An 11,857-nucleotide genomic window follows, 5' to 3' on the forward strand; every position below is an offset into this window, starting at 1 on the left:
CATAGCATGTTTAATTACGTATTTAATTCTCTTACATTGTAATACAATATATATGTGTAATCCAGAACACTTATACAGATGATTACGATATGTGATACTGCCAGACGTGTTGGTCATTAACAGATCGAATAGCACGCGCAAAAATTCGGTGATGGTACAATCTAGAACTGTGCAGATTGATATTAATTTGCGGTGAGGCACGAACCCGGCGGGCAATTGCACTAACTTTTATTAATGGCCCTATAATGAAAGATGCGGGCGTTGTCTGACAGTTACCATGATATCTTCTTTATATGCTGGTCTCGGTTCATATAAAGCGAGCAGCCAGAGGTTGTGGCTTTCTTGGTCACATAAAGCCATTCGCGATATTACAGAAATGACAGTTTAATATACCTACGTGTAGTCAGATGAGCCGAAACCGTTTGATCGAGACTGTTCTGCAAATTGACTAATCGGAATTCTTTATTTGAGGAAATCTCTCTCATGTTATGTTAGGATTTGTCGCCTGCTCAATATACGCTCTCACATAACGCAGGGCAGTGCAGGAGTAATCATGTACTCGTCCCTTGGTGATGAACAAATGATGGTTATCCAATCCTTAAACTTTTCGGACCAGACAACTTTCGAAAATCTGGTATTTTCTGCCATTACTCTAAAATTTTTGTCTGTTGGCATTCAACAAGCCCAACCATCATATCGCCGTTCACCACTTTCCTTTTAAGTGACAAATTATCATGCATTCTATTTTACAAGAAAAGGACACTGTGATTTTTGGTGGGCAGACTGATCACACAGAAGTTGCCAGTGTGGGCTTTTCATATCAGAGGTATTGATGGTCATGGTCTCTATACAACTATACCATAATCGGTCAAAATACATGTACGATAGGGCCGGGCTCTTTTTCCGGGGAGGGGGACTTTCCACTGCTACACAGGTCATTACTGTCATGAGGAAAGTGGTTGATGGCGGTCCATGATCAACGGTGCAGACTACATACAGGATTTTTTTCAGAGCAGGCGTTATCCGGGAACTTTACAGAACCAACAACAGAAACATGGCTGACTGCCACCATCAGTGCGTTCATCGTTGCCTTGGGGTTTTTCGCGAGGTATTCTTGGATGGTGACCGGTATAATAGGAATTCCCGGGAACATCTTAACACTTATTATCTCCCTTCAAAAGAAGAATCGGACCATCTCGACTTGTTGTTACATGGCGGCGGTGGCGGTGGGAGACACCTTAATGCTGCTGCAGATGATGTGGGTGCACTCCGTCATCTATTGGTGGGGCGGAGAAGGCAAGCCGTCACAACTGATGCTACAGTAAGTCACGAGTATTATTAATAAGATATATCAAAATGTACTTATTCATGGCTTTTATTCACATGTAACGTTTCACGCGCGAATAAAACCCATATCATTTCTTTTCACGTCACCTTTCCCCTTGATAAGGACACTGCGTTTATGTAAAAACCCCTTTAGTTTCTCCATTTTTATGCGAATCTCCTGCCATTTTAGTTCAGCGAAACGTCCAATGCTCTTTATAATCCCTCGTGTGTTACTATAACCTTATTTCGAAAGTTTTTTTTAGTGTAACTCACTTTTTTTACAAAGTCACAAAAAAGTGCACTGAACACATTTTCTACCGCATTTCAGATTCGGCTGGTTCCAAGGTTCGACTTCCGCCATGTTTTCCAGCTTCGCGCTTGCGCAGATGTCAATCGACCGCCTGATCGTGGTGCAGTTCCCTATGTCTGCCACAAGGCTATGCACACAGGAACGCGCCAACAAAACCGTGGTGACAACCTTCGTCTTATGTTGTATCTTCAACCTGCAAATGTTTTTCGTCTATAGGTATCGGAGAGAAGGTAAAAACGCCAAAGGCCTATGTATTTAAACTTTTTTACTGTTCGTGTTCATCAGTTCTTATACATCTTGAAAGTTGTTTCGTATTTTGTATGTCTACATTTCAGACGACACGTTGATCCATGCGGACATCCCAGGACACCCAGTCCTGAAAAACGTGGTCCTCATCGTCCACTTTATCACCAGTACCATAATTCCCTTCATCATCATCGTCGTCTGCAACTTCTGGATTATTCTTGCTCTTGGTCGAGCCGCCATGAAAAGAGGAGAAATGATGACAAGAAATAACGCGGGATCTCGCGAAAAAGAAGAAAGATACTTGACCCGGATGTTAATTGTGGTATGCGTCGCATACATAATTATTTCGACGCCGTATAGAATGTACGGGATCGTTATGTCAGCTGTCCGTGATATTTACCTATTAGATGTCCCTTATTGGAGAATACGCTATGATCTTCAGTACATAATACTATTATATCTTTTCGGTAATAATCACGCGGTGAATTTTTACTTGTACGCGATTGGAGGAGGCAAGAAATATCGACGTGATATCAAAAAATTGTTCACACAAATATCTTGCTTGTATAGGAAGCGTTGAATTTGAGCAGAGAGGCCAAGTTTTCGGCAGGTTTTATCGGCGAATAGAATGAAAGTTCCTTCCTGTGAGATAATAGCTCAAGTAATTCGGACGAATTGGTCAGTATTCTCGCGCCGTTTGATTGCTCATCTATTAGCCTTAACAGCTCCCCGAAGTTGCTTTCGTAGGCTCGCCTATCACACACCATACCTACCATCACACACCCTACCATATCGATATGTCATTCATCATACACAACGGAGATCCAAAATCCTTATCTCCGAGCATGAAGCTGTTCCGAGTATCTCGTGTTTCTGAGTTCCGAGTCCCTCAACAAAAAAGATCCTGGTTCAGTTTGTGAGTGTTTCTACTTGTTGAAAAATTATATGGATCGTCAAATCTACAAAAACATTCAGATTGGTTAATTTGTGACGACAGGTGTGACGGAGTTTTCACTTTGGTTGTCACGGATGCAACTACTGTCAGTGTCACTGCTGAATAACATAAGTTTTGTAATGTAAGGCACGGATTTAAAGAGTCTAAGTCCGTCTGCAAGATAATTATGCAATAGTAATTTGGGTGCTTGCACTAAGATATTTCGAATAATCCGTTCACCAGCAACACAGTATTCTGTTAATACATGTATTCATCTTCAAATTTTCTCTCCACTAAGATTGGTGTTTCTCCTAACTTTGGCGTTATCTCATTCGGTGAAACAGCCAAATAACGCCAGCGTTAGAATTAGACACCAGTATTACCTACCTTCACCAAATACAGAAGCCTTTTCAATGTTGTTGGGAACTTTGCCTGATGCACGAACTCAAAGTTTCTGTGTACTTCCTGATCAAAATGTCTGCGACCATTTTTCCAAAAAAACTTTACAAAAGTTCAATTCAAATTCAAATACGTTTATTGAAGCCTTACAAAAATGACATTTCATATCAGCGGAAGATACAAAAAACTGGTGGAAGTTGGATGTGAGGGATCCTATTATAGCATATCCAACCCATAAAAACATATGAAGAAGTGCATGCACTGACATCACCAATTTTTATGGTACAAAAATATATAGTACTCCCTATAGTATTGAGAATCGACTGGTGATGTGTGTACTAGCGGAATTTAGATATACAGCGGTTACCATGGATCTCACGAGAACGGAATTCTGCTGCGAGATGATTCAGAAAATTCGCGTGCGAGCCGTCTGAACACCCGGAAATAAGCCCACCTCGGAGATATGAGTGAGCAAGGCATGGCTTATTCACCGGAAGTACGTCCGCTCATTGCATCGATACTTCAAAATGTAAATCGGTTAAGGCTGGTCCGCACTGAAGCAAACAGCTAGGCTTAGTAGTAAGTGCAGTTTCGTGAAATCACTGAGACTTCTTTTTAAGCTGCAGTCATTACTGGTTCTACTCACCCAGGTCAAAGCTGATCAAAGATGAATCTGGTTGATCAGTCATACAATCTTTGGTGATTACAGGAAGTACCAGTGTATTGTTTACCTCGGGTGATCTCGAATATGTACTATGCCTTCCCCAAGATATTTTAAGTTATAGCACTTATTGTGGGGATTCGGACAGCGTTATGGTTACCAAAGCGCTAGCAGACGACGATAACAAATTTGAAAACTCAGGCAGTATAGAATCACAGACAGACAAAAAGATGCAGATTCCGAATCGTGAAGAAAAGGTTCGTACGAGTCAGTCTGTATTTAGCATCCTATACACCTAGAGAGAAGAGAGACAGCAGCGATCTTTCTTCCAAGGACAGGCACTGACTGCAGACTGAAGGCCGACCTCAAGAGGAATCCGGAAGGTGCCGGTCATGCCGGTCATGCCGGGACGACGCACTAGATCAAACATTAGAGCACGTGCTCTCAAACTTAACTACGTGGAACGGCTCTCCCTGGGACACATGCAAGAGACTGGCCACATGGCCGAACGGTGCGTGACTAGTGAATAAAATAAACTGATGAACAGTTTGAAACCTGGTTAGAAAATGGTAACATCAAACTGAAGCCACCTACAAGTTACAACCAGCTCTGCACAGCACAAATACGAGCTTCCGCCCCAGGCCTCCTTTCCCACATTAACCCCCCCCCCCACCCAGATTTTAACTAATTAAATTGCACATCGTCTCTTTTTCACTTTCAGTCATGGAAAACCCATACGTCATGAGTAGGCCAGGCCTATGAATCACACGACATAGCTTAAAGCATGGACTGACTCACGTGGCAGAAACAGAAACTAGTGATCTGCCAACGGACTTTCTCAGCGCTTTCACAAACGGGGAATCCCGGTTGACAATACCATTTATGACATACTCTAGCTATTCCTGATTCATAAGTCGCAATACCGGGAAGTTGGTATATTTTCTCCGGAGCCAAGTTGAAGGATGGCGGTATTTTTCATAAAACATGTGCTGATCTTGCATTTAGTGATCATTTCCGATATTTTCATGCAGGTTTCTTCGACAGAGGTAAGGGTAAGACAGCAAAGTGGAAAATGTGAATCAGAATAGAAGAAGAGTTGGCTCTCCAATACATTATGTACTCGTTCTCCTACGTACGGATTCTCCTATTACCAAAAAGGGGCGTACACCGGGTAGTATACTCTTTTCGTTCGCGACTTGACAATAGGAAAAGGGGTAACGGGATATAACAGCACATATTGGGTGAGTTTTAAAAACAAGGGCCGAAGAAAAAAACACAAATTTCCTAAGCACGTTGTCGTTCGATACCATTCAATGTTAATGTGGAATAGGTGGATGAGCAGCACCTAGTTGTCCAATTTTCATTTCGTCATGTTGTGGCCTTTGCTTTTGTTTCGATTTCGTGATAATAATCACCTGGTCTTAGATCGGCCGGTGAAACTAGTAGAATACACGTCTATATATTTGAAGTTTGTTTGATTTCTCTATTTGAGTTATGGCGCGTTGACAAGGCGCTGTAACACATCTCTGTCTCTGACTGATCAAACACACACCAAACACAAAAGGTGGATTGATTTTTGACAACCATACTGTATGTGAACTCAAAATATAATGGTATTGTATAGTGCGATATCGCGTAACTTTGCCAAGGTGTATTGAATGGACCTAAACTATCAAAGTGTTAAGTAGGCCAAAACCCTAGAAATACAGGTAACGTGGCATTGCCATTTCGAATCGTCGTGTCAAGTTTTACAATGCAAACTTCACTGAGGCATTTACCCATGTCTCAACAAATGATGCAGTGTTCACATCTATTACACTAGAGCATAGTTGATGAGAGATCTATCACACGGAAACAGAGTTTTACGAAGTTACTGAGAGGTCTATTAAACGATAGAACAAAGTGTTTTACGAAATTACTGAGAGGTCTATTAAACGATAGAACAAAGTGTTTTACGAAGTTACTGCGAGGTCTATTAAACGATAGATTTACGAAGTTACTGAGAGGTCTATTAAACGATAGAACAAAGTGTTTTACGAAGTTACTGAGAGGTCTATTAAACGATAGAACAAAGTGTTTTACGAAATTACTGAGAGGTCTATTAAACGATAGAACAAAGTGTTTTACGAAGTTACTGCGAGGTCTATTAAACGATAGATTTACGAAGTTACTGAGAGGTCTATTAAACGATAGAACAAAGTGTTCTACGAAGTTACTGAGAGGTCTATTAAACGATAGAACAAAGTGTTTCACGAAGTTACTGAGAGGTCTATTAAACGATAGAACAAAGTGTTTTACGAAGTTACTGAGAGGTCTATTAAATGATAGAACAAAGTGTTTTACGAAGTTACTGCGAGGTCTATTACACTGTCTCACAGAGAATATCAGAACCTGGCATCATAACTAATGATGGTTTTAAAGTCAAACAAGATTGATGCTTCTTGAGACCATGAATTGGACCATAGCTCCTGCCTATACTCCTCCCGCTTTCATATAATCTGATTAATATCCCGATTGTGAAATGTAAAAGAAATTAATCTTTCCGTCTTCAAGATACATCTAAATGCACTTTGTTGATTATTCTAGATTTTCCTTTCTGTTTCTCAGGAAATAAACCTTCGATCAGCTCAAATCTACACTTGTCCCAAGGGAGCATATCTAGACATGACAAAAAACAGGACTGCGTGTCGTGCGTGCACGGTCTGTCCGGCCGGATACGGCGTGGGGGTACCATGCTCCCTGACCACCGACACTGTGTGCGAACCCTGCGCGGAAGGCACTTATAACCCCAGGAAAACTCTCAACGAGAGGTGTCGCCGGTGTCGAAGATGTTCTTACCCTTATGTCAGTGTGCGGAAATGTCAGCCAAACAGGGATGCAAGTTGTAACTGGTGTGCAAAAGGTAGGTGTCGAAAAATACACTTTTAAACAGACCATTGTCAAGGAGTCTATAGTTTATCAAGCAAATGCGACTGATTAATTAATTGATTTCATAATGCTGATTCATATATGTATCCCAATCGTCAAGATACTCACTATTTTTAGTTTCCCCAACTCAAGTTAAATACTTTTTTGGGGCACACTCTATGCGATAACTCCAGTGTGACCTATATCCGGGACCTATATACTTATGTAGACCAATACATGCAGAAATCATTAACGAAACGAACAATTTAGAATTCCCACCCCATGATCATTTTCATTATCATATGTAAGCTTATATTTAGCAGATTCTCCTTGCGTGATGCCAGTGCTATTTATAGGGGGACATTTACATGTATATTACTATATGTAAGCCTGGTTTCCTGTACAGATCGTTATTTATATTATTATCTTGAGACCGCCTTGAAAAACCAGCATGAAGTAAATGAGGATGTTTCTACATCTCATTTAGGAAATCCCTCAGGACTATCACTTTCAAATCAAATCTTAGTTGCCTCACCGAGAAAGTACATGACTGTATGCATTTTAAGCTGCGAGCACAGAAATGTCTGCTAAGTCAAGTCGCATAGGTCGGGTGTCTATAAACCGAAGACCAAAGACCGAAGACCGAAGATCGAAGATGGAAGACCCCCCCAAAACTATAAAACGAAGATCCCCCCAACTATAAAAGGAAGACCCTAATGTCAACTATAAAACGAAGATCCCCCAACTATAAAAGGAAGACCCTAATGTCAACTATAAAACGAAGATCCCCCCAACTAGAAAAGGAAGACCCTAATGTCAACTATAAAACGAAGATCCCCCCATCTATAAAAGGAAGACCCTAATGTCAACTATAAAACGAAGATCCCCCCAACTATAAAAGGAAGACCCTGATGTCAACTATAAAACGAAGATCCCCCCAACTAGAAAAGGAAGACCCTAATGTCAACTATAAAACGAAGATCCCCCATCTATAAAAGGAAGACCCTAATGTCAACTATAAAACGTAGATCCCCCCAACTATAAAAGGAAGACCCTAATGTCAACTATAAAACGAAGATCCCCCCAACTAGAAAAGGAAGACCCTAATGTCAACTATAAAACGAAGATCCCCCATCTATAAAAGGAAGACCCTGGTGGTTTTAGACCCTCAAGTTCAGTTACTGCAGACTTGCACGTCATAACACGTGACTGAGCATCTGTATTTCAACAAGCAAGCTAGCCTGAGTGCGGCGTAGTGACATAGGAGCCTATGACGATACACACACATGCACATAGAAACAGCTTCTGGACGAAGCTGAGGGCTGGCTATGATGAGTACAGTGAGAAACTAGGTCATATTGGAGCACGGCTGCATGGTAACAGGTACGGGGCTCCCCGCCTTATGTAAACTGTGCCACTAAGCTGCTAAGGCTAGACACGACTGGTGTAGTACCCGGTACACTTACTTTCTCAAATCATTAATGTAGCATGGACCGAAAATGAAAACAAACTGTGCAGTAACTGAACATGAGAATGAAAACCATCAGGGTCTTCCTTTTATAGATGGGGGGATCTTCGTTTTATAGTTGACATTAGGGTCTTCCTTTTATAGATGGGGGGATCTTCGTTTTATAGTTGACATTAGGGTCTTCCTTTTATAGTTGGGGGATCTTCGTTTTATAGTTGACATTAGGGTCTTCCTTTTATAGATGGGGGGATCTTCGTTTTATAGTTGACATTAGGGTCGTCCTTTTAAAGTTGGGGGGATCTTCGTTTTATAGTTGACATTAGGGTCTTCCTTTTATAGTTGGGGGGATCTTCGTTTTATAGTTGACATTAGGGTCTTCCTTTTATAGTTGGGGGGATCTTCGTTTTATAGTTTTGGGTGGGTCTTCTATCTTCGATCTTCGGTCTTCGATCTTCGGTTTATAGACACCCCGCATAGGTCCCTTAAATATACGTCTTCGGGCTCACAGCTTCAGGGAAGGAAGACGACGAACAGCTTTGTGCCGATGTGAAAGCAAATTAGGTCCTCTATACTCACCCGGTTGTGTACTCGGCGTCGGACAAGCTTTTCACTGATTAGCATATTGAAAGACAAAAGGTGCTGCAGAGGAAGCTCTTCGATTCAATGAAATGTGAACGGTCATGTAAAACTGTGTCACGAAATAATCGTAATATTCCTTACTTTCAGCCGAGGAAGAAAGGCAACGAAAAGCGATTAACACTACTGAAACATCGGAGGTTACATCAACACTGGCGGCCATCTTGGATACCCAAACACTTCAAAGTCTCGAAATCCACACGTCAGAGGAAGGACTCACGTTAGAGATGATTGTCGTGATTATTGTAATGATTATGATGCTGATGGCAGTGATATTTTTGATCGCATTCTGTATCTTAAGAGACAGTCACAGGGACGTTTTGCGGGTGTTACGGGTAAAAAAAAGACGAAATTACGCCACACGCACCCCTGTTTCTACTTTTGACGGTGTTCAGAGTAAAGGGATGTGCTTTGGGAAACAGCCTCGTTTTGTGGCTGATGAACAAGCAGGGGGTATACGTACATGTGTGGTCGACCTTCCTGAAAAGGTTTCGCTGAAATAAGACCACACCCAGCATATTCTAAATGCTGGCACACACGTGCTATCAGAGCGGACACAATCGTCGCAGCAACTAAAACTTTCTTTAGTACCAATCTCATAACAAAGCAACGTTGTATCACTTCGATGATCCATCCCGGCATCGTATACAATTGGTTAGATTACAACATCCACTCCCACCTTGGCTTCCTCGGCTAAAATCGGAAATCGTGAGGTCTGAATCTCAGAGGTGGTGATGGTATGCGTGCGTGTGCGTGTGGGGGTGCGTGTGTGTGTGTGCGTGAGAAAGTGAGGGGGTTGAGGGGGGGGGGGTGGGGTCTGGTTGCACTCTTCGATTCCGAGTAGCCTCGGGGACGCGGAGTGGATGAAAATTGGGTCAATGTATACCTCACGGAAGGAGAATTTATTCAAATATACTTCAGTAGTTTTCTTCAGCAGAAGAGACGTGGTGTGCACAATCTGCATGGTATGGGTGACTGTATCATTTTCAGTCGAACAGGTCTACGTTGTTTTATTTCCGCTAAAGAGACAAAGCATGACGCCCAAATAAATTCATCTTCATTATTTGCACTTTGTCCTTTTCAACATTCATCGGATGGTTTTAACGAACAACGGAAGTGATCGACCACAAAAGTTTCCTCAGTGTTTCTGCAATTTGGATTGGACACTTTTAGAACAAACAGTGATATTATCTGCTGTGGTGCACCACCTCTTGATAGAGTACGAAATTCCAGTGTTTATGGCCGGTGAATGAATTTAAAAGATCCTGTTTGGATAGGTCGCAGTCCTGTTGGATGCCATTTTTGCAAGAAAATCAACATATGTCATGTCCTACCTGTCCCTTTATTTCACCAATGCCCTGTTACACACGGTTACAGAACGACCTAAATGGCAATACGACAAACGTGCTAGTAGCGGTACTCTGAAGGCTGTTCATATGAATACATCGTCGTGCTTCCTCCTGGGTTGTTCACGGTACCTTCTGCTCGACCATTCATGTTTGGGAAGGTATCCATGGCGTAGGAAGCGCTTTGAGCAGGAACCTCAGCTTGGTGTGTAGTGTACATTTCCTGTGGCCGGTCCCCGTTGATCAGTCTAGCACCGTAAGGACAGTGGCCTGTTTCCCGACAGCAGACCGTACACAAAAACATAGTAACCACCAATGCTGCGCTACTTGCTGCAGTTTCTATGCTTTCAAACGCGACTGACCAATGGTCGTGTTGTGGTGAAAGGTTTTGATGTAACGCACTTGATGAAAATCCAAGAAGACACGCACTGGCGGCGAATGCCAAGACCGACATTGCACCACAACTGCCTATTAGGCACTCGCTCTCTCTCTTGTAGCCAAGAATGCCGAGGGTACCCGAGGTTAACATGATCAAACCACACCAGATCCCTGCGCCAGCGAAACCATCGTTCCACTTTAATCGCACTGTCCCGCAAAAAACAGAAACAGACCCGAATACTGTCATGAGTATGGATAAAATCTTCATCACCTTTCGCCAGAAGGTCAATCGTGGCCGCTCATTGTTAGTGAGCGTGATCGGTCCTGTCGAAAGTTGTCCCTGCGGCTGAAAGACACGTAACAGTATCAATCAATGCCGACAAAGAATAAAGCTAAATCCGCAAACTCAATAATTATATCACAATCATGGATCAACCTCCTAACTCTTCAACAACCATTCACCAAGTGACATGTTTCTTTATGTACATGTATACTTTAGTTTCACCAATCTAAGAACGGTTCTGAATACATGTAAAAATACGACATATATATATTATCGAAAACAAGTCACTAATAAACAAGATATTGCACTTTTTACCTTTTCAGTTTTGGTCCCCTAGTGGCAAAGTCGAGAATCAGATCAAACCAAATTTCGGCAGCAGAGATTATCTGACATAGGGATCATGTGTACCAAGTTTCAAGTTTATAGCTTCTATGGTTAAGAAACGTGCCATAGTTACACTCAAACGGCCAAGTTGGGCCATTGACCTCTGCGACCTTGAAAAGTAGGTCAAATCAAAACCCCGTAGGATATGTGATGTAATAATGCTCGGAGTACATATCATCTCCTCGCTACAGGTTAACGTAGGTATGCCGAGAGAGCAAATTTTTGAGGAGATGAAGTGATAACGCGTAGTACTAGTGAGAAGCATTTACAAATCTCACATCATCAACCGTTTACAAACCAAAATTTTGGGTCAACGATTCAAAAGCTAACTTGACGTTTTTGAGCCCATTTAGACCATCGTCGCCCTTTTAAAAATAAAATATGGAGTAACAATTGGGATACAATTGCTCGTATGGAGTTGAGGTATCCCTATGTACTGTTGAATCACTCATTATTCATTTCAGTCACTGTAACTCGTTTATAATCCATCTTCAATGGCTTACAGATGTTCCCGTTTTCATTGGCTCACATTATATACTAGGATAATAACCAAACTCTTCGTCGTGAAAAATATATTAC

At 41.8% G+C, this 11,857-nt stretch overlaps 1 protein-coding gene across 3 annotated transcripts; it reads left to right on the forward strand.

Annotated features, from left to right (window-relative positions):
- Positions 1 to 253: 253 nt before the first annotated feature.
- LOC135493523 (tumor necrosis factor receptor superfamily member 16-like) lies at positions 254 to 9,708 on the forward strand. Of its 3 annotated transcripts, none has more exons than XR_010448257.1 (6): positions 254 to 634; positions 1,017 to 1,321; positions 1,655 to 1,866; positions 4,598 to 5,117; positions 6,484 to 6,778; positions 8,978 to 9,708. XR_010448257.1 is itself a non-coding variant. In XM_064780901.1 (6 exons), exons 4-6 carry the CDS (start codon positions 4,839 to 4,841, stop codon positions 9,388 to 9,390), a joined length of 792 nt encoding a protein of 263 aa, XP_064636971.1. In that variant the 5' UTR covers positions 275 to 634; positions 1,017 to 1,321; positions 1,655 to 1,866; positions 4,598 to 4,838; the 3' UTR covers positions 9,391 to 9,698. The 3 variants fall into 3 exon arrangements, 2 of the variants coding, with proteins under 2 accessions (XP_064636971.1, XP_064636972.1); XM_064780901.1 differs by having other exon boundaries at positions 275 to 634; positions 4,598 to 4,922; positions 8,978 to 9,698; XM_064780902.1 differs by lacking the exons at positions 254 to 634; positions 1,017 to 1,321; positions 1,655 to 1,866 and adding an exon at positions 3,091 to 3,794 and having other exon boundaries at positions 4,598 to 4,922; positions 8,978 to 9,698.
- The last annotated feature ends 2,149 nt before the right edge of the window (positions 9,709 to 11,857 follow it).

The sequence above is a fragment of the Lineus longissimus genome, chromosome 9, assembly GCF_910592395.1.
Source record: "Lineus longissimus chromosome 9, tnLinLong1.2, whole genome shotgun sequence".
Classification (NCBI taxonomy): Eukaryota; Metazoa; Nemertea; class Pilidiophora; order Heteronemertea; family Lineidae; genus Lineus; species Lineus longissimus.

Coding starts and splice junctions, on each gene's coding strand:
- LOC135493523 (XM_064780901.1), top strand. CDS start 4,839: ATGGCGGTATTTTTCATAAAACATGTGCTGATCTTGCATTTAGTGATC. Junction 4,923..6,483: donor TGCAGGTTTCTTCGACAGAG/GTAAGGGTAAGA, acceptor TCTGTTTCTCAG/GAAATAAACCTTCGATCAGC. Junction 6,779..8,977: donor TTGTAACTGGTGTGCAAAAG/GTAGGTGTCGAA, acceptor CCTTACTTTCAG/CCGAGGAAGAAAGGCAACGA.